The sequence below is a fragment of the Cheilinus undulatus genome, linkage group 5 (genome assembly GCF_018320785.1).
Source record: "Cheilinus undulatus linkage group 5, ASM1832078v1, whole genome shotgun sequence".
NCBI classification, from domain to species: domain Eukaryota; kingdom Metazoa; phylum Chordata; class Actinopteri; order Labriformes; family Labridae; genus Cheilinus; species Cheilinus undulatus.
Window position 1 is genome coordinate 34,937,736 of NC_054869.1, and position 21,894 is coordinate 34,959,629.

The window sequence follows — 21,894 nt, forward strand, 5'->3', positions numbered from 1 at the left end:
AAGATAAATTAAGAATCAGTTTTTTTATGACTGGGATGTCAGTGGTATTACGTTGTCCACAAACTGTTGGAAAATAACTTGTGAGAAGTAAAAACTTTACACTCAACGTCTCTGTGTCTGAATATTTTATGTTCTGAACAGTTTACTGAAAGGATTGATGCAATTGTATCAAAATGTATCATAAAATATGCTTTTAAAATGGATCTTTTAGAATATCACTGCTCTGAAGTGGGTGTTAAAAAGAGGAAATTAAACTGACTCCAAGTGGTCACTCTTAATCACAGTCACCATAAAGCAAGTGTGAGCAAACTGTTCAGAAAGAAAAATACATTAAACGGCCCCAGCAGCTGCATCAGTTAATTGAAAATTAGTGTGATGAGATAGCTGGCTGGCAGAGCTAAAGACCTCGATAAGATATTCTAATGAATTCATAGTGGCTTATCAAGCATTATCACAGGCTAAATTCAACTGTAAAATGCTAGAAAAATGAAGGACATGCAAGGTTACAGTAAGAGGGCAGTAATGGTTCAGAGGACAGATCATCCCTTTGAACTAGGAAATCTATACAGAGAAAGAAGATGCATTACTCACTGCTTTGATATCTTTGAGCACACATGAATAGTAATAGAAGAGAGGTTGAACTGGGCAGCTGTCAGCAAGACAGGAAAACTAAATGTTTTTAAAAGAACCCTATATCATGAGATTAACAGTAATGACTTGTTATAAACTAAAAAGAAAATCTCCATATTTCTACATTTTGAGACATTTTTAAAAACAAACTCAAATGGGCTTGGCTGCCTTTGTTGAGCAATGGACATTGGATAGAGATGTTGAATGGCTGCACTTCAATCTGCCTTATAGTAACTTCATCCATATCATTCCCTTCACTAAAACTGCACTTATATGTTGGGGATGCTATTAAAAAGAAAGAGCAATGCAGCCAGTTGACATCACCACCCAGAGAGACTTGCACAACAGTGGACACCTACACATTAATCTATTTTTTTTAACTTCTCAAAATAAATAAATCTTTTGTATTTTTTGTACAAACATAGCTGCATTAACTGTAACAAATAGTTTATTTTTAATGTAATCAATGTGTTACTGAAAATTCTCCTAACACTCCGGATGAACGTCCATGACGATTAAGGAAACAAACCACCACAGAGTACTGAATTGTGAGTATAAGCTCAAACTCATGCACGTTGTGGTATTTCTACAGGTTTAACCTTGAACTTCTTCTGTTTGTCCTGAACTGTTTTGTTCAAGCCGCACAAGAAGAAACGCTATCCAAGTACTCCTCAAACTTTTCTGCCTCTACAGACTCAAACTTTAAACTTCCCTAAAAAATGTGATATACTAGTGTATCGGAAGCCTGTGACTTTGAGGCAGAGCTATTCTGTTTTCAATCATACCACATGCTGTAGTAAGCACTTTGTTTCACAGTACATCAAGTTTGCGCTATGCAGCTGTATTGAATGAAAATGCACAAAAATATACTCAAATAAAAATGCATGGTGATATGCAAATACTTCATATATTCAAGCATTAGGATAAAAACACAGGGCAGGCCTACTTTTTATCCTTGGCCATTTGGGCCTGTGCCAATTAGGCCTCTTAAGTAAAATACCCTTGATGGAATATCAAGCAATAAAATTTATTTTTGGCTACTGTTTATTCATCTTTTTACAACTTTAGATATCTAAATTGAGCAATCAAAACTTATATTCTCTATGGGGTTCAAGTCAGGTCAGTTGGCTAGTCAAGCACAGTAATACCATGGTCAACGGACCAGTTTCTGGTACCTTGGCTTCACTGTGGGCAGGTTTCAAGTACTACTCCATAAAGCTCCTGAGCGGATGGAAGCATAACAGTTTACAAAAATACTTAAATTTCATATTGGCTCAGGAATCACAGTTTTTCAGACAAGCCAATGCAACCGATTTGCATGTTGTATTTAAAAAAACACTGACCATAACTGCCTTTGTAAAAGATATTTAAAATAAATTAAAACTGATAATAAGATGGATTGAAGAAATGCACTGAAGTAAACGTGAAACCCTAGTTTACCATCGTTACGTCAGGTTAAGGCTACAAATATTTGGTCAAGCTTAGTTTGAATCCGGATTAATGTCACAATGTCAGAAGCAGCTCAATTCATCCATCCATGCAGGTGTAACCATTGGGAGCAGCTGTATCAAATGCCACCTTCCCAAGGGCAAAGACGGAGTGCGCTTGTTTTATTCCACTTCTCATTTTCCCCATCACTACGGTAAGTGGATGATCACGACCCCGCCCGGAGAAGCTGTCCACATACATGACAACATACGCTCCGTCTGACGTCACGAGACATGGAAGAACTGAAGGCAAAAGGAAAGGAGGAAGAAAGATAAAGCGACTAAATAAACAACGGGGGAGTTACCCGCCTGGTAGGAGAGGTGTCCTTATCGGAAGGTAACGAAGAGTGGATCTTTATCGTTATAATGTTGTAAACGGTGTGTTTTATGCAGTAGTAACGGTTCCGCCTAACTGTAACGTTGTGTTAGCTAGTGCAGAACGGGTCTGGTGAAAACTGCTGACGCTGTATGCCCAAAGTGGTTAAATGCGATGAGCTAGTTTTCACAGAGACTAACTTTAAGTGAGAGGGCATTTGTAGTTTTTATGGCGTTGAGAAACTGTCAACGTAAAGTATCCCGTGATGGATTCTCGTAAAGTGCTGATGTGTCACACAAACATACGTGACTATTAGACAAACTGACGGAATCGCTGGTCCAGACGCACTCTTGGAAAAAAACAGCTCATCTCTAACATTTTAGCTTCTTAATGTCCTAAAATAACTGGACGACGACCTCTTCACACGGCCGTTACTTCCTCATGGACTTTAAAAGCAGACAGAGTACAGCCAAGGTTCTGAGTTGCAGTTTGTGGAGAGAAATGAGTGTCCTGGTCTAAGCTATAAAACATTGTTTTCTTTTTTAGCCGTCGTTTGAAGACAAGGTGTAAAGAAGATCGAAAGCATGTTAAGTTATTAGATCCAGCTGTGATGGAAGGATATGGTGGATGCCAACTGGAAAGGAGATAATAACGTAAGTAAATGATATACCTTAATATGGCTGTCATGATACCTGAATTTAAAACTTTGACATGATACTAGTAAAAATCTAACATTGACGGTGCCTGTTTGTAAACCGAGGTGTTACTGACAACTTAGTCTTGAAGAAATAAAAGTTCATCTTAAAAGATGACCTGTTAACTTACTCAAGTGTTTAGCCATACTAACTCTAAATTAATAGATTAAACATGGATTAGTGTGGCAATACAGCGGGAATGTCTGAGCCCTACTTTACAGCTGATCATGTGATAGAGTGGCATAAAAGTAAACACTTTATTCTTGTTCTTTAAGATAGCATTGAGAGATAGCCTACATTTGCAGTGGCTCAGTAATCTGCAGCAGTTCATTTTCACTAATTCTTTAGTTTTACTTTGGCAACAAAGGTGCTGTTATGTATCTTAACACTGTACCATGACTGGTTAAATAAAAGTAAAGTATGAGATCTGGCTGGAATTTACAGAGAGGAGACAAGAGAGTGGACATGTCCAATTCTAAAAAATGTTAATAAACACAGAATACAGTGGTTTACAAATCCTTTTGAATCCATATTCAATAGAATACGGCGTAAAGACAATATATCTAATGTTCAAACTGATATATTTTTTTAATACTTTTAAAATACACACACAAAATTTGATGACTGCAAAATGTTTCCAGAAAAGTTGCGCAGATACCTTTTTACCACTGTATTACATCACCTTTTTTTTCAAACAAAACTCTTGTCAGTTTCTCAACACTAAAGACACAGAGTGTTGAAGTATTGAAAATGGAATTCTTTCATATTTTTGCTGATATGTATCTTAAGTTGCTTAAAAGTGTGGAGTTTCAGGTGTTATATGTCGTGCTCCATAATGCACATTACATTTTCAGTGTATTTTAAAGGGGGTATATTATGCAAAAATCACTTTTCAGGCTTTTCTAACAAAAAGATGTGCCCCTGACCCACAATCCCTTCAAGTACTAGAAAAAGCCACTCCCTTCCAACCACTCTTTCTCCACCTTTCAGAAAATGTGTGCTGAAACAAGCCGTTCTCAGATTTTCCCCTCATGACCTTATGTGGGGAGTAAGCACCACCCCCAGGTTCGGTGGGCCCTCCCCGCTCGGAAAAAAAGTTCCGCCTTCGTCTCCTGATCCTCCTCCCAGCTGCCAGCTTAGATGCTGGATAGCTCAGTGAGTTACCCTGCTGACTTTTGTCTGAGAGATTAATGGTTCAAATCCCAGTCAGGTTCTTAACTTTGGACAAAAGCATCTGTAACATTGTAACATCAGGAGTGCCACATCAATTTCCTGAAAGGGGCGGAGTCAGAAAGCTCAGTAACCTTAAAAGCCACCGACAAAGATACAGCTCGTTCTGAGAAGGGCTGAAACAGAGGGGTTTTTAGACATGCAAAATCCTAAACTAGAGTGTTTCTTCAGCAACAAACTTCACAGGCATGTTTTTGGGACCTCCGAGACCAATATAAACTTGTCTTAAAAGGGTAAAATATGTCCCCTTTTAATGTGAAGCTGTGCTGTAGTACAGGTTGACTAGGCATTGTTTTACTGAAATAAGGAGGGATGTCCCTGATAAAGACATCATCTGGAGGGAAAGCTTATGTTGTTCCAAAGCCTATATGTACCTCTTAATGTTGCTTTGACAGATGTGCAATTTACCCATGCCATGTGCACTAATACATCCCCACACAATCACAGATGCTGGTTTTGAACTTTGCCTTGATAACAATCTGGACTATGCTTTGCTCTTTAGCCCAGAGGGCTCGATTTTCAAAAAGAGTTTGAAATGTGGACCTGTCAGATCACTGAACACTTTTCTACTGTAGGTCAGGCCATCTCAGATAAGCGTGGGCCTAAGGAAGTCAGTGGTTCTTCTGAATGTTGTTAATTTATGGCTTTCACTTTGCCCAGTAGTCTTAAGTTACATTTGTAGATGCAGCAATGTATTTTGTTAACTGACAGTGGATTTTCCACAGTGTTTCCAGTAGGGCTGGGCAATTAATTGCAAATCAGATTAAATAGCAATATGGCCTGGTGCAATTTTCAAATCGCAGACAATGCAATATTTCCTTAACCTGAAATGTGTCAAAATACCAGTTTGACACATTTTTTTTTTTTAGCAGCAGAGATGTTTTGCTCTACACATTATGCATACATGCAAGTGTCATTTTTTTTAGAATTGTATATGATCATGTATAATTTCTTAATTAAAACCAGAAAAACATGAATAATATCATTTTCCTCAGTATAGCAGCTTGTGTTTGTCAAACAATACGTAAGATGAGGAACCTAAAATATATTCACGTGTTAAATCGCAATTGCAATATTGGGGGAACAAAATCACAATTTGATTATTTTTCACAAATCGTTCCTCCCTAGTCTCCAGGCCCAAGTTGTAATATCCGTCACAGAATGAGGCTGGTTTTTGATATGTTTCCTCCTTAGGGGTCGAAGGTCAAAGGCATTCAGTGTTTGTTTACAGCCTTTCCCCTTATGTACAGAGATTACTCCAGATTTTCAAACTCTTTTCTTGATATTAGGCACAGTAGAAGGTGAAATTGCAAAATTCCTTGCAATTGCAGGTTGAGGAACATTGTTCATAAACTGACTGACTATTTACCCACACAGTCTTTCAAAAAGTGGAGAACCTTGCACTATCACTGCTTGTGAAAGACTGATCCTTTCAGGAGTGCTCCTTTTAAACAATCAAAGTACTATCACCTGTTACCAATGAATGCACTTACCTGTGGAATGCTCAAGGTGTTTTTGAGCATTGCAAAACTTTCCCAGTCTACTTGCCCCTGTCCCAACTTTTGTTGAACCTATTGCAGACATCAAATTTGTAATGCATGTATATTTCTCCCAAAAATTAAAGTTTATCAGTTTGAGCATTGAATAACTTGTCTTAAATTGCTGAATAATTTGCCCATCACTGTATTCTATTTTATTCCCTTTTTAACAAATGTCCCATTTTTTTGAAATTGAGGTTTGTATGATTTAATTCTGTCAGCAAGTATTGCTCCTTTATTTGAAAATGTCAGTTAACATCCTCGAAGGAGAATCTGTCAGCTGTTCTAATTGCATATTGTAACATAAAGTTTTCATTTTTTATTTGGAAATGACCTCTGTCTTTTTATTGATTTTAGGAACTTAACAAATCTACAGAGGAGAAAGAGAAAGGAAAAGGAAGATGAAGCTCAATGAACGCAGTGTGGCATACTATGCCACCTGTGACTCTCCACCAGACAAGACAGGCTTTTTGTTTAAAAAGGGTGAGCGCAACACAGCTTATCACCGGCGTTGGTTTGTCCTAAAGGGCAACATGCTCTTCTACTTTGAAGAGCGTGACAGCAAAGAGCCCATAGGTGTCATCGTCCTGGAAGGATGTACAGTGGAGCTATGTGAATCTGCAGAAGAGTTTGCCTTCGCCATTAAGTTTGACTGTGCCAAAGCGAGGGTGTACAAGATGGCTGCTGAGAGCCAAGCAGCCATGGAGTCCTGGGTCAAAGCGCTGTCAAGGGCCAGCTTTGACTACATGAGGTTAGTGGTGAAGGAGCTGGAGAGGCAATTGGAGGAGATCCAAGAGGCTGCTGCAGCTGGTTCTGTTGGAGCAGGAGTTGGAGGACTGCAGGTCAGGCCAAAGACCCCCCGACGAAACCAGGTGGCAAGGTCCAGGTCAGGAGCATCCTCGTCTTCATCATCTTTGTCTTCTGTATCATCGTCATCAAGTGCCGCTGCCACATCGGTCTCCTTCTCTGCTCAGAAGAGCCTCCAGGATGAGGCACAGCTCATCTCTGAGTGCTCAAAGGAGAATGGGGTCACGTGGAGTAAACCACAAGCTGCCTTGGCAAACGGCTATGTTGATACAGCATGTGTGGCCTGGGATGCCTGTGGAGATTCTGGGAATAACACTGTGACTGGTTTCAATGCTGATGGGGTGAGGGCTCCACCAGTTCCTCCCAGGAGAAGAGGAGCTTCTCTGGAAAGCCCTGTTTCCCCCGGCACAAGCTGCTTCTCCAAACTCCATGACTGGTATGGAAAAGAAGTGGAAGAGCTGAGAGTTCAGTGGCTTCAGGGCCAGTAGACTCACAGAGATGGATCATCTCTTTTCCCTCAGTTTTATCATTCCTTTGACAACTTGAAACGATACATTCTTTTATAACCAATCATATGAGACAAATTAAAATCAAGATTGGTCCAGATCTTGTCTGGCACAGGGGAATCAATCTGTCTCAAACATTAGCACTCTTCACAATCCTAGAAATTTCTACAATCCTAGAACCCAAAAGAAGTACAAAGCAGAAGTTAATATTTTCCACAATTTTGCTGAATGTAATGTGCCAAGTACAATAATACTAATAAAAAAAAGGTCTCTGTAGTCAAACCATCAGTTTTATGACAAGAAAGGTTTCAGGCCTTGATTGGCCATGTAGCAGGTAATTTTTATTGCTTTATTGTTAAATTGCCAGTACAATAGTAATAATGTCTCTTCTCTTGTAGCTTTGAAATATACTGGTGCAATTATTTTGGGGTCCGGTTTGTTTTAGGTTGTTGGAACCTTGATCTCAACTCATGTTGTCTTATGAGAATACATTCAACCTAGTGTGCTGAGAAAAAAGTGCTTTAATCACCACAGTTGTCATTTTAATGTTGCATGCAAGTGAAATACAAAAGCCACATAAATTATGATCTAAAGATAGAGCACAAAAATTGATAGGTTGCTATAGTGACACAGTACCTACAGCCTACAAAGCCAAATAGAAGAGAGAATCTGCTGTATGACCCAAGTTTTATTCTCTTTAGGTAAAAAATAACCACAACTGTTGATTATTTGACATTAAAGTCAAGAAATTAAGGTGATAAAATAAAAAGGAAACTGTTTTTATAGTTTACAACAGTATTAAAGTCTTATTTTTAATAAAGCAGTTAGATGATTGGAAAGCTTTTAAATTAAAGCAAGAACCAGTAGTTTAAGTCTCATGCAACTTCAGATATTCTTGAACTCAGATTGCTTTAACACATTGACCTGAAGAGAAATAGGAGGTGATACTCCAGGGATGCCATGTGTTGTAGATGCGCATCAGTCCAGATTCTGTTCCACATTCCCAGTGGGGCACAGCTCAGCCCAGAGGCCCAGTGGCTGCTGGAGTCAAAGCAGCCCCTCCACAGTCACTGGGGACTGTGGTGGGAGGTGGATGCCCCGCTCAGAGCAACGCTCTGGTATTTTTAGCTCTTGTTAGCCATCAGCCAGATGATGCCGTGTCATAAGAATGCTTGTCACTTAACTTCTCTATTGACTCTTGTATTTTACATTCTTGACCTTACAGGGCTTAAGTTGCTTTAATTGGCTGTATAATTAATTTTATACTATATAATATAATTGTCTTAATAATTGTCTTTATTTGTTACTCTTTAATTTTGTACTGCAGGATTGTTTGAATGTCAATGACTGAGTATAATTATAAAAGGAATATATCATGTGAACATGTAACCTTTTGGTTTTTTGTATAAATTCTTACTATTCCATGTTGGAAATTAACACCAGCAGTTTTCTATAATGAACCCTTTGACTGTATTCCTATATCCAATCATGTCATAGCTGTTTACACTTTTGTTCTGAGATGCCTAATGTTACCTTTATAACACTTTAATGCAATTGAAACCGTTACCTTACAGTCATTCTGCAATGATGAGAGGGTTTTTGACTTTGACTTTTTTTTGTTTCTGCTGTTTTCTTGCAAAAGCTCATGTTGCAATCACTTTTTGACAATGGCTCTTTTCCTTCAGTCTGCATCAATGCACAGCACAATGATTACTGTTGTACACTTGGCTTGTGTGGAAATGACACTGTGAGGAGGCGAACGGCAGTGTGGCTTACAGCAAGTTCACAGTGCTATGCTTTTCACACATATTATGAAAAAATATAAATCTAGTGCCAATATTTTTTATTCATTCCAGAAGAACATTACTGTAATCAAGGATGATGTGTCTGTTTTTTGTTTTGCTATAATATGAAAGGAATTTGTGAATGTGTTAAACAAGCATATAATGATAATGGTGTCTATGTTTATGAAGGAGTGGCAAATGATGAATGCAAACTAAATGCAAACTAACTTGTCCCACAAAACAACTTCCACAATTATGGCAAGAAAAAAAATACAATATTTCAGTACCTGATATGAGTATTATTTGAAATAACCATTAATACTGAACACATTTTTGTGATACGGTACCATAAGGATGCAAACAGCTTAATAAAAAATGTTAATATGCCATGATCTGTTTTCTGTGTGGTGGCAGTTTTTTAGTGATCACAGCATCATTTGGGTTCAAATTAAGTCTGGTTTTCATACAGTGAAGTACAACCTGTTCTATGTATTAGGACTTTTTCCTTTTCCATTTTCCTTTTTGTATGAAGTATTGTATGATAATTCCACTGAATACAAACTGGCTTTTGATAAATCACACACATTGGTTGCCATTCAGCCACCAGGTGTCGCCATGTCCCAGCTTTATAGTTCAATGTACATTTTTAAACAGTCCATAGGACTGTGGTCTTAAGGGCTACAACATTGCTGTTAAAACTGCTGTTAGTGATTTATGGAGTGTATAATGCTGAGTTTTGTTGAAATAGGAGGTTAAAGAAGTGTTAATTCAACTACATGATCATTTTGGAATTTCAAAGTTTTACCATGTTAATAGCTTCCTGTATCCTCAGAGAGGAAAAACTAGGCCAGTAATTTAACAATTGTTCATGAAATAAAATAAACATATTTTTGTAAACGTTACAGCCAAAAAGAGCATTTCGACATCCGTGAGGTTGTTGTAATTGCTTTACTTGAACTATTTGTTGTGTAATAGGCTTGTGTCCTGGATGATATAGATACCAAAAGTGATACTTTTACATGCACACCACATTTCTATTTTTACTTTATCATTAGAGGGGTTGTACTGATATAAAGGACGTCACTCAGCAAACATGGGAACTCCGAATCACACAACAGTCAGATAAATATACTGATTGATGGGTGGATAGAGATAGAAAATGCAATTTTAAGTAATGATTTCATTTATTTAGGGAAAAAGGCAATCAAAACCTAACTGGCCCAATGTGAAATAGACCCCCCCACTCACACTTCTTAAATTTAAGGGGCAATAAACTTTTCACGTGGCTCCAGGTAGGTCTGGATGACCTTTTTTTCCTCTTTAATAAATAATATAATCATTTAATATATTTAAACAGGGTATCTTTGTCTAACATGAAAATTTGTTTGATGATCTGAAGTATTTAACTGACAAACATGCCAAAATTACAAACTAGGAAGGGTGCCAATACTTCATAACTACTTGAAGACAAGAAAATAGGATGAGTCATACCTCAGCCTTGTATGGTGGCCCTGAAGACCAACAGGATTAATATGTCAAAAGTGCAAAACAAATTTCATATTTCACAAAACACAAATATATTTCACAAAACAAATTCATTTCACAAAACACAAAAATATTTTTACAAAACACAAATTTATTTGTGTTTTTTGAAATTTATTTTGCATTTTTGAAATATTAATACTGTTGGCCTTCAGGGCCACCGTACCCTTGGCTTCACCTGAAAAAAAGGTGGCTTATGAGGAGAGCCAAACTCCTTGCGATTATCTGTAGCCCGACAATCGTTTCCGGTGTGTCTCCAAGAAGAGCTACAGTTCTTTTATTTTGAAGGGCTGCGCCGGACGAGGTGTCGTTGTAATTTCGCTGACTTGACGCACGAAGCTGGACCGCGGCACATTTTTGACAACGGAAATGAGGAGTCGCCACTTTTTTTCTGCGTGAAGTTCGTGGCTGAAAGTTTTCATTCCTCTTTTCCATTAACTTTGAGGAACCGTCGCGTGCACCCACAATGAGAGAGACAGCGACGAGCTTTTTGTCACGCTGCTTCTCCTCTGGTGTCCAGTTTCTGTTGCTCCTCTCCGACGTCGTTTTGAGTTACTTTACATGCTTCTCGACACATTTCCGTTATGCGAAGTCCAACTTGTTGGTTAGTTGTCGTGCTGCGGTGGGTTTCCATCCGAGATAACGGAGAATGTGAGTATGCTGTCAGCTTTTGTTCACTTCTTCACTTAATGTGCTTAAAATGTCACTAAAACAGGTTTATCGTTGACCACATAGTGCGATAACACCCAAAGACAGACCACAGTAGTAATGTGGGCAAAGCTTACGTCAAAAGTGCAGTTTCTCAAAAACCGTCTGAAGTTTGCGCCGTGAGAGGTTTAAATGGCTCAACTTCTCTCCTCACGTTTATCTTTTTGGCTGGCGCAGACTTTTTTTCTGTCCCAAAAAGCAAGGCTTCCTTAAAAACAGTGCCAAAAAGGAAACCTCAACCGTAATTGTGTCCTTGAGATGCTTGGCGTCACACAAGCGATTATAGTTTGCGCAAAATATATACCTTACATGCACGTGCTTTTTTGCAACTTGGTGGTAGTTGTAGCGCGCGTGCATTACAGTGTCAGTTTCTCCATTATGTGGCGTTAATCAGTCCGCTGGTCGCCATGGTGATGTCGCAGTATGAAACCTATTGTGACTAGGCTGCATGTGAATGAGCCAGACTCCAAAATAAGTCAACTAACTGGCCTATAATCTCCCTTAAACAACTGTCAGTTTAATAGGTAGCCTCTGGAATTTAAACTATATCATATCATTGTTGTGTGGGGCAGACAGTTATTGTGCGTTGCCTGCGCGTGGGTGTGCGCGTGCTCGGGTCAGTGGTTACTTCTGTGGATGGAGAACAGGAACAAGTGGGGAGCAGACACTTGGTTTCACAATGCATGGCTGTGTGTGGAGCTGTGAATCAAAGCAGTAAATGTAATGTGTTTTGGTGGAGTTTCACTTATTCATATCTGCACGTAAATGTTTTGCACTGGAGAGTATTATTGCAGAGGAGGAGGTGCTCTTTGTGTTTATGCTTGAAACATTAGGCATATAATAAGGTAGGTTCAAGTTCCAGTAAATAAGAGAAATCTGAATTTTTAGCTTTCACAAGATAAATTGGTGAAAGAATCAGGGGGGGTTGGGATCAGAGTGCTTCTGCCTTATTAAGATTGTGAGGGATGCATGAAATTGGATTTTTAACATCTGATATGCCAATATTTTGATTTTTTCTTTTTTTTAGCTGATACCAATTTCGATAGCGATGTTTCCATGTAATTCAGACCTAAAACTTCAGTTCTTAAAACACAAAATTTGAAATTTGAGGATGAACATTTTAACATAGTTCAGTCCTTCAAACACACTGTATAAGGAATGATTATGAATAAGGGAAAAGACTTGGGTCTATTGGTCCAGCCTTAAATTTCCACAAACTTATTTGTTTGTATGGCTGGGGATGGGAATTGGTAAGATTTTATTGATATCAATGCCACAGTTCTTTATTGATATTCTTATTGTATTCCTTCTGTGAATTTTCTTTTTGGGAAAACATTGACATATAGGAAGGTTTTCATTGTTAACAACTCACATTTTATTGAAACCTTAAAATGAATGAAAAAAAATCTCTGGATCCTGGCTCTCTGGATGTTTAAGTTCTTGCATAAAATCACTCTTCAACAGACATTGCACGTCGCCCTGTTCGTGCCTTTTTTTGAGAAATGACGTCACATGTTGGACCGCTTTAGCCTGTTTTTGTGACCGTCCACCATGTTTACTTATTTAATTTCTTGGTTCTTTTTCGCTTGGCCCACTTCCTCTCACGAGACTGCACTTTTTGAGGCACATGGAAGTAAGGCATTGATAAAGGAATTGTTAGGATTCAATATAAATTATGTTGATGGATTGAACCAACTGAAACTGGTTCTCAACTAGAATCGGTTCTTGATTCCCATCCGTACGGCCAAATATTTACAGCTGATTAAGGCAGATTTTTGTTGCCACAATATTGGTTGTAAATACCAGCAGAAATGTTCATATCTGTTGAAATCAGTAATTCACTTTTTAAGATAATATCTGCAGATACCAATATCATACCGGTAATATTTTGCATCCCCAAGTATAATATCAATATGCAATCTGTCACAAATCTGGCACCCCCTAAAATTTAACTCAGCGGGACTAAACTAAACCCATTTAATCTGATCTTAGTTGACCAACTACGTGTCTTAAAGATTTAATGTAGAAACATAGTGTTTGATGACAAAGCCATCTCTTCTGTGCTGAAACTTTTGCTAATATAGGCTGGTGTACACATGGTGTATGGCGATGTGCTTGTGATTGTCTCTCACACCTGGCTGCCTTCTGTTTCAGTTAATGAGAGCAGATGTGTACTTAAGAGTGTTCTGTTCTTTCAGGACTTCAGTCCCATATAAAAGTCCCTTAAAAATGATCATAGCATAGTTACATGTAGAACTATATAAACTAAGGATGCACCAGTAACACATTTTTCTAGACCGTGTATAAGTACTTCCATTTGGGTAGTGCACCGATGCAAAGTACAAATAAGAGTGCCAAATGATACAATAACTGTTTTTAAATTTATTTCAAGTTTGTTTTATTTTTATAAATGTTCTTCACCCCCCCTCATGACAATTCATAAGTGCATAGTTTTCATTCTCCTCTACTTTTTTTCATTCTCATTTACCCTATGTTAAAATATCACCCAACTACAGATAGGACTACAACTTTGACTACATACTGCCATCATGAGAGGCTAACTTAATGCTGTAAAATGATACAGAGTACAGTATCTGCAATTTTTTTATGGGTACAAGTATTTAGGCATGGTATTGGCACTGATGCCTGATACTGGTACCAGTTCTGTGCGCTCCTACTCTAAACATGTATTATGTTCATTATTATGCCAGAGCTGCTGGTTGATACTGTGCAGATTGGCTTGTTAATAACTCAGCTAATCATGGCAGCTATAACTGGCTTGATATTTAATTAAAAAGATAAGGCCAGCATGATTTGACATATTTTTGTCAATAGGAATCAGTCAACAGTCATGTTTGGGGCTATTTCATTTCATTAAAATCTTAATTATTCAAATTCTACTTTTGACATCAAGAAGTTTTGCGGATTCTTTGCAGCATTACTCACAATGACCTCAATACAATTCTATATAAAAAAGGAATGGTAACATCTTTGTAATGGTGCTATAAGAATATGCCAGAATATGCAAGAATATACAATTATTATTAAAATACCAGTTGGGACAAGCCCTGTGGTTTAATCCATATGTCCCATGTCTGGAGGCTGCCATCCTCAGTGTGGCTCCTGTATGTCGTTCTCCATTCTCTGTCCCCTCATTTTCCAACTCTATTCAGCATCCTATCAGGAGAAAGCCATAAAAGCCCCAAAACAAATATTCAAGAAACCCCAAGATCCAGGTGTAGCATATTTCAAGGCATTCTTTTAAAAGAAGTCTAAAAAATGCAGTAATCCCAGCATCAGGCTGAGGTCAGCATTCCCTGTCATCTCAGTCGTTGAGATGTGACAGTTGTAACACCTTGAATCACCGAAGCACAAAAGACAGAAAAAAACCATGCCTCTAGGGTGGGGAAGTAACACCAACCAAACAGTAATATTTTCCATGGCAGGCTGTCTGTTCCAGAAAAAGAAGTGAATGTCATTTAAAGGTTTAGTGCAGTTTAAGACCCTTTCAGTCACACATACTTTCACAAACACTGAAACTGTTAAGTGTTTATTTCTCTGCTGACATCCTTACTTTCAATACAGTTTGGAAATTTTGTTGCTGTAGTCACTTCTCTTTTACTCGGTGATGAATGCTTTCTATGTTAATTTCCTGTTTAGCCTATATAAATGGCTAACAGTAAATCATAAAACCTAGACAGTGAGTCATGTATGATTGACAAGAGCCTCTAATGCTTTGTCATTAGACAGTGATAGGAATTCTGCCCTACTTTTTCAACTCCAAACAATCTTGGACTTTCCCCAGACTGCAGGATGACACTTGTTCAGCATGAATATAATTGGATTGTATTCAACATGACATGATTATGTTGTTATGAATTTTATACACCAAAAATTAATAATAATACGTAAAGGCAAGACTTAAGTGGAATTCAAGCACTACAAGTAGTATTTTTGCAGTGCTTCCAGGCTTTGTGCATATTTAGTATACATGTAGAAAATGCATTTGTTTTTGCAGATTAAAAAACAAAAAAATGCAGAGCGCTAATGGACGGAAACCTTGCCTATCAGCTGTGGATCAGACAGTGTCATGGTTCCATGTCTTTAACTGTGATTTTATCAGACGCCAGTTCCTCTTCTTCCCTTGGAGGTTCCAAGAAAGAGTGAAAAAAAAGGAGGGAAGGAAGAGAGGAACCGTGGAGATTAATTTGCAGACAGACAGGAGTAGAAATCTGCAGAAGAAGAATGACCGTAGGACGGAAGACACAAATTAGGGCATAAAATGGCAGAAAAAGAAAGCTCTTTATTGGTGTCAATGGGGGCATTCTGCAATGTAGCACACATGTTTTCTTGTAGTTTGCGTGTGAGTATACAAGATGTGACTCGGCCACCCATTTGGCTAATCCTAAAAATCTCAGCCTTAGCTCTGGATTCACACCACACACAAACACAGAAGGAATACAGTGGGGTTAAGTTGGCGTGTGTGTGCATGCTTTGTGCGAGTGTTTGGGTGGGGGGCAGACATGCATGCCTGTGTGTGTGCTTTTTTTTTTTTCTCCAAAGCAGCAATAATTACAGGCTGTGTGAGTCTGTGTGTATTTGCGTGTTTACCCCAATGCTCCCCTGTTCTTTCGTTGAAAGAATGTTGATTACAGGCCCGATTTAGCTGCAGCAGTGTGAGGATGTTGCTTCAAACGCCTGTACTTCTAGGCTCTTAGTTTACACTAAGTTTACATTAACAGATTTTTGTGTGTTTCTGGGTATACAAACTGAGGGGAAAGATGGGGTCTAGAGTGTTGATTTTAAAGGCTCCTCACTCAAACTCCTCTAAAGAAAAAAAAAAACCTTTACCCACATGTCTGTTGTCTGTCGCTATGATGGAGTTTTTCAAGATCATTTATAAATAAAGCTTGAATTAAAAATCAATCAATGGATTTTTCAGCTGCATTACAGCTATTTTGAGATAAGACTAATTTTCTTGCAAATGAGCACTATGTTCATTTGCTTTAGCTAGGGGTGGGTGTCATTTAAAGTCCCCATGAAGAACTTTCTTACTGTAATGTTTTTGGCAGCCCCAGTTGACAATCCTGTTCTGAACAGTGGTGGTGTTTTATGACTTGAAAAAGTCTCTCGCTGTCTGTTAACAATCAAGATGTCACTTGTACGTCCATGGAAAATGTAAACAAAGCCTTTGTTGGCAATTGAATTGTCTGACACCTACCTTGCAGAAGAGGGTCTAGGCACTAGAATTTAATATAAAGAGAAATCTATCATAACACTGGTGCAGGATGGAAATTAACAAACTCCACCAGCCAAATAGGGATGTTTTTTAGCAGCATCTGTTGGATTTGCTCATCTTACCAGCCACCGGAGCAGGTTAATGAAAGTAATGTAACAGAATGCTTTTTTGACAGTAAACAACATAAAACGAGTCCTATTTTTTGCTTGAATCCGATAACTGAGCAAAAAACCTTCCCCCCTCCTCACTGCATCAGAGCTGCAGTCAGAGGTTTACAGTTAGCTGTGGGCTAGGATGGTTGGACTCGGTATCATATGAGTAGTGCTGCAGCCACTTTACCTGCTAAGGTGTCTTTAAACTTATGTTTCACTCGTCTTAAATCTAAGATAGTTAAACAAGGCCTGAATTCCAGCGTGAGATTGCAGGAATCATGCACAAAGTACGGCTGAACGATTTGCAAAAATAATGTAATTGCAATTTTTTTCCTAAATATTGCAGTTGCGGTTTAATATGCAATTATTCTTCAGATAATCTTATGTATTTTTCGACAAATTCAAGAAATAAATAATTCCATAAATAAGACCATGTGTATTGAAAACAATAAAATTATTTCTGAAGCAATAAATCCAAGCATGAATCTGAATATGGGGGTGCAACAAACTTTAAGCGATTAAGTTTGGCGGCTGGGGTGGGGGAGGTGAGACTGGCTACCAGCTGATCGCAGCTGGGGTATGACTTTTGTGAAGTAACGCTTGGCTTCATCAGTTTTAGATAGAATGAGCTAACTATTTTTGCTTGTACTGCAAATGTGATGTCATTTGCTTTGTTTATCATTTTCATGCCACTCATTTTGATTGAGAAAAACATACATAAAACACAAAAAGGAGGATTTTTGTAAACCATTATAAAAAATTGACACTTGAATGTTTGCATAATGTGCATAAAATCTCTGCTGCAAAAAAATGAGTTATTAAACTGGTATTTTGACACATTTCAAGTTAAATAAATATCGCAACTTCTGCGATTTGAAAATTGCAGCAGGCCATAACACGATTTAATCTCATTTGTGATTAATTGCCCAGCCCTAGCACAAAGTATTTAATACTCTTAAGTAGGGTGTTCATAATGCAGGAAAATGCAGCATGAATTTACAGTTCTCCTAACCTGACACGCCAGATAGATTTGTTTCACACATCCTGGAAAGCTTCAATAGGAAATGTTTGAGAAAAGGCAGAGGCTTTGAAAAAAACTCTGAGTATGATTGGGTGAACATTATGTCTGTCAAATCTCTATAGGCCAATCAGAGCAACAAAACATGTGACATAGCCGCTATCAAGCTGCGCGTGCACAGCTACTGAGGAATAATGCGAAACATGGCAACTATAGATGTAAGTGAGTACTCGACTTTTGTTGTTTTTGAAAAGAAAACAACTCACTGCTGTTCTTTGGTCTTCTTTTAATGAAGAAATGTCGTCAAGTTCTAATAAACTTGCGCTTTAGCAGCATCCACACTAATCTCTTCCTCCATAACTGCACCAGCTCTTGCTGCTGCTTGTTTATGACATGACTCCGCCGTGCCTGAAAGCACTGCCCCTCGTCGCTGATTGGTCCTGTCACTTTCTAACTGGGCCCAAACGGTTCAGATGGGAGCTTTGCAAGATGGATTCGCCTGTGAGAAACAAGGAAACTGGCGTGTCCATCTTCTCTGCAAGGTTACAGTTCTCCAGCATGTCACACCACACTTCTTTGCACAAAGAAGCAACTAGTAGAAAACAGTTTAAAATGAGCAACTGTTTTGCTCATTGGTGCACCAACTTCCTCTTTATTTATTGATCTTGACTGAGACACAAGATCTTGAATACTATACTATAGTACTAAATATTATAATTATTGATTTTCACATTATACGTCATCTCATTATGCTGCTTGTCAAAATAAAGTGGCTGATAAAAATGTGAGGACCTGGTAGATGTTTGAATCCACCAGCCAAAGTGGCAGGTAGGCGAAAAAGTTTATTTCCAACCTGTACACTGGTGGCCTTGTTTTCCGCTGTAGCTCATAAACAGACTTCCGTATTGATTTGACTCTGTTTCATGGTCAGCTAAATGCTCAACGCAGCTTAAAAGTAATACATTATAACTCCTAGCTGTGGTGGTTACATCCAGGTTGTGTAGAAGGCTGGCTGAGGGAAGAAAAAGGTTGACTTAAGATAAAATGATAGTACTTTTCCATTTGTGACACTGATATCAATAAATGACTTCCCTTTGTGATTTTTTTTCTACTTTATTCAACACCATTATGCAAATTTATTTGCTTAAATTTTCATCTCCTCTGCACATAATTAATACACAAATAAATCTTAACTGCCAGCTTGCCAACTCAGCTTATACCGACCTCAGCCTGTGTGGGTTATAGCTGCTGCCAAACGTACTTTTTATATCAATGAATCGTTGCTGTGAATTGTTAGAAGCAAACTATACAGTTTCCCTTTTCTAGGTCTTTGTATAAAAGATCAAACGCAGCTTTTTTTGAATGCAGCTCATTTCTTTTGTACCTCAAAGGTATTGAGTGCAGATACCAGCCCTAGTTATAGCTCAAGGATCATCAAACGTGAGGCTTTTTTACTGTGTGTATTTTTAAAATGAGCTTTTCCAGACAAAAAAGCAAACAACAAAAGACTATAGGCTCTGTGAAATTATAAATGTTATAATTTCACCTCATATTGTAAACCACACAACCACTCAATTAGATGAGAGTATTAATCAATAATGTTGGTCATTTCCAGCCCTACATGCATGCACTTTTCATTCCTTTTTGAACACGTGTTGAGCAGAATTGGGTGAACTGTCTTAGGAGAAGTGAAAGCAGGAACACACATTCTCACATGCATCATGTCACATAAGCTCCAAAACAGTAAAAAAAAAAAAAAAAAACAAGTTTAACTCAGGATTCTTGGCAGATGTTGCTTTGTCAGAACGAAGTGTTTTGTAACTGTGAACCCTCTTGGCTCATTATTAGTCCCAATGTGGAAAACGTTACAACTCCTGCTGAATTATTCTTCCAGGAAGTCAGATGCCCACTGATGATTCAGACTTGATCTGTAAGATGGCTATTACCTTCCGGCTAAACAATAACACACTCAGTTACAACCCCACACGCTGTACAATATATAATATCTCAAATGTTAATCACAGTTCTTCACAATGAATCAGAAACGGTTATGTGAAGAGATGACTCATTCATGAAGTGCTTTGTGGATTTCAGACGGAGATTTGTGTCGTACTCTCCCTGACTGGAACATTTGAGTCTACAAAGCTTGAATTGGCTGAATTGTATTGAATTGACTCGGCCGAGTTGTGAATGATGGATGTTGTTTTCTGCTTTTCAGAAACTGAGCCTGTATTTAAGGCTTCCAGTAATAAGTTGAGGTCAGCTTTTGGTGGCTTTGTAGCTGAGAAACAAATATAAACTGTTGAGATATTCAGTGTATGTGTATTTAGTGCTCTGTGATATGCACGGTCAGTCTGTGTTTATTATGCTGGGCTTTAAAGTGTGTTTGCAGGAAAAACAGGAGAGGCAGTTTTTCTTCTATATTGGTGAGCATGGTACACTACACGAGAACATTTTTACCATGTAGTCTAGTAGTTACAGTATATGGCCATGGATTTAAATTCCAACCAGTATTAAGATGTCTGTGTTTAAGTGTTGTGGAAGGCCTAATTTATGTGATCTGATTTAACGATTAACACCAAACTGCATGGAAACAAATGTGTTTAAAAACCCACATAATTAAAAATAGCCCGTGGAGGACATGCTTGCATACATTAGATTTAACTACATTTTCCTGTGATTAAATGTAACATTTGGTTGTTCTCTACAGATCATGAGACATTTCCTATTATTATGGGGGAACCAGCTTTGTATCCCAAGACAATGATGTTAAGTATGTTGAAATCCAAAGAAAACACCAAAATTGACTTACTATCACAGAAAAATTGAGTTGTACAAAATATTTGGATACATGTCAGCTTAGGTCTTCCATACATACCACAATTTATGTATCAATTAATTTTTTGCAGGTACACATTTACGACCTACTTAAAGTATCTTTTTAACATATTTTTGTGGTCTGAGGTTAAATTTGGAAACTTTGTCAGGACAGGAATGACAGGTCTTTTACCAGTCTGTTATTAGAATAATATGCTGACTAAACCGTAAACTAGCCCCCTACTGCTAGTAGCCATTTTAGCTGTATAACATTCTTTCTTAGTGTAGTGACGTTGGCACATAGTGCCGTGCTAGCGGAAGGTAAATATTCTGTGCCATTACGCGCGCATTGTTAGCTTGTTGAACCAGTTAGATGACAGAGAGGACGGCATGACACTGTGGAATACTGGAATTATCCCCATTATGTTGGATTTTAGGATAAAAGGGACAAGAACAGCATCACGGTGAAAGCTTCGTTTACTTTCACTGAATCAGTCGTTCCAATTACGCGCTGTTATTATGCACAGCATTCGAGTGATTTTGTCTGCCTCTGCTCAGCTTGTTGTCAGATTGTGAGTATGTTAAGGCCGGCTCAGACTACACAATTTTTTTGGTCGTTCATGACGGCACCATGTCAGACTATGCAACCAAAATCTTGTCCCGTCTTGGCCGACAGCCTGGCCACACTACGAGAGTGATCCTGACTGCTCACCGTATGCTGACGTCAACCCTGTCTCCGCAACTGAGTGCGAGTTCACAGGTTGACGGGGGGGGGGGGGGGCCAAAGAGTGTCAATCACTCTGCAACAGAAGCGCTCTGTGTGATTGTAGCAAATGTTCTCCTGTTGTTAGACGTCAGGATTCACGTCGTTAACGTCAGGTCAGGGTGTCAAACTAGACGATGATGTACGAAAAATTCTGACATGCTAGTCTTGTAGAATCGTGGTCATGGGGCATCTTGGATGCGTTGTTAATTATGTCACACTACAAGACTGTTAGTCGTTCCCGACTCTCAAAATCGGGCCCGAGTTTTGACGACGAGCTGCGACGTCACAGTCAGGCTTAAATCTGGTTGAAATCGTGTAGTCTGAGCCGGCCTTTAAAGAGCGGTAATGGTTTTCCTGTCTGTTAGCAGTGTTCTCAGGCTGCAGTGATACAGATTATAGCTGTAAATAAGGCTGTACATTGGCATTAGAGTCTGCACACTCAAATGCAGACATGTGGTCGTTATCTGTTGTTTTAAAAACTGCCGAGTGGAACGAGTGGCCAAAAGGTTTTAATATTTAGTAACGCAGAAGTACTCTAACGTGTTAGTTTTAGAAGTAGGTAACGCAGTAACGTAACAAATTACTTTCCTCAGTATGTAACGCAGTAATCTAACGAGTTAGTTTCAAAAGTAACACTACCCAACACTGCTAGAGAATGG

The 21,894-nt window shown here is 38.5% G+C and overlaps 2 protein-coding genes across 3 annotated transcripts in view; both read left to right on the forward strand.

Annotated features, from left to right (window-relative positions):
- Positions 1-2,334: 2,334 nt before the first annotated feature.
- Positions 2,335-9,852, forward strand: pheta1 (PH domain containing endocytic trafficking adaptor 1). Its single transcript, XM_041788405.1, has 3 exons — positions 2,335-2,454; positions 2,980-3,086; positions 6,254-9,852. Exon 3 carries the CDS (start codon positions 6,298-6,300, stop codon positions 7,189-7,191), a length of 894 nt encoding a protein of 297 aa, XP_041644339.1. The 5' UTR covers positions 2,335-2,454; positions 2,980-3,086; positions 6,254-6,297; the 3' UTR covers positions 7,192-9,852.
- Positions 9,853-10,836: 984 nt separating this feature from the next.
- The window catches only part of sh2b3 (SH2B adaptor protein 3), a 110,355-nt gene continuing 99,297 nt past the window's right edge, over positions 10,837-21,894 (forward strand). For both annotated transcript variants that reach the window (XM_041787048.1, XM_041787049.1), the window contains exon 1: positions 10,837-11,186. The gene's annotated coding sequence lies outside the window, so the exon portion shown is untranslated. The remainder of the gene's footprint in view (positions 11,187-21,894) is intronic.

What these genes read in the sequence shown, in the direction of transcription:
- pheta1 (XM_041788405.1), top strand. Translation starts at nt 6,298, where the DNA reads ATGAAGCTCAATGAACGCAGTGTGGCATACTATGCCACCTGTGACTCT.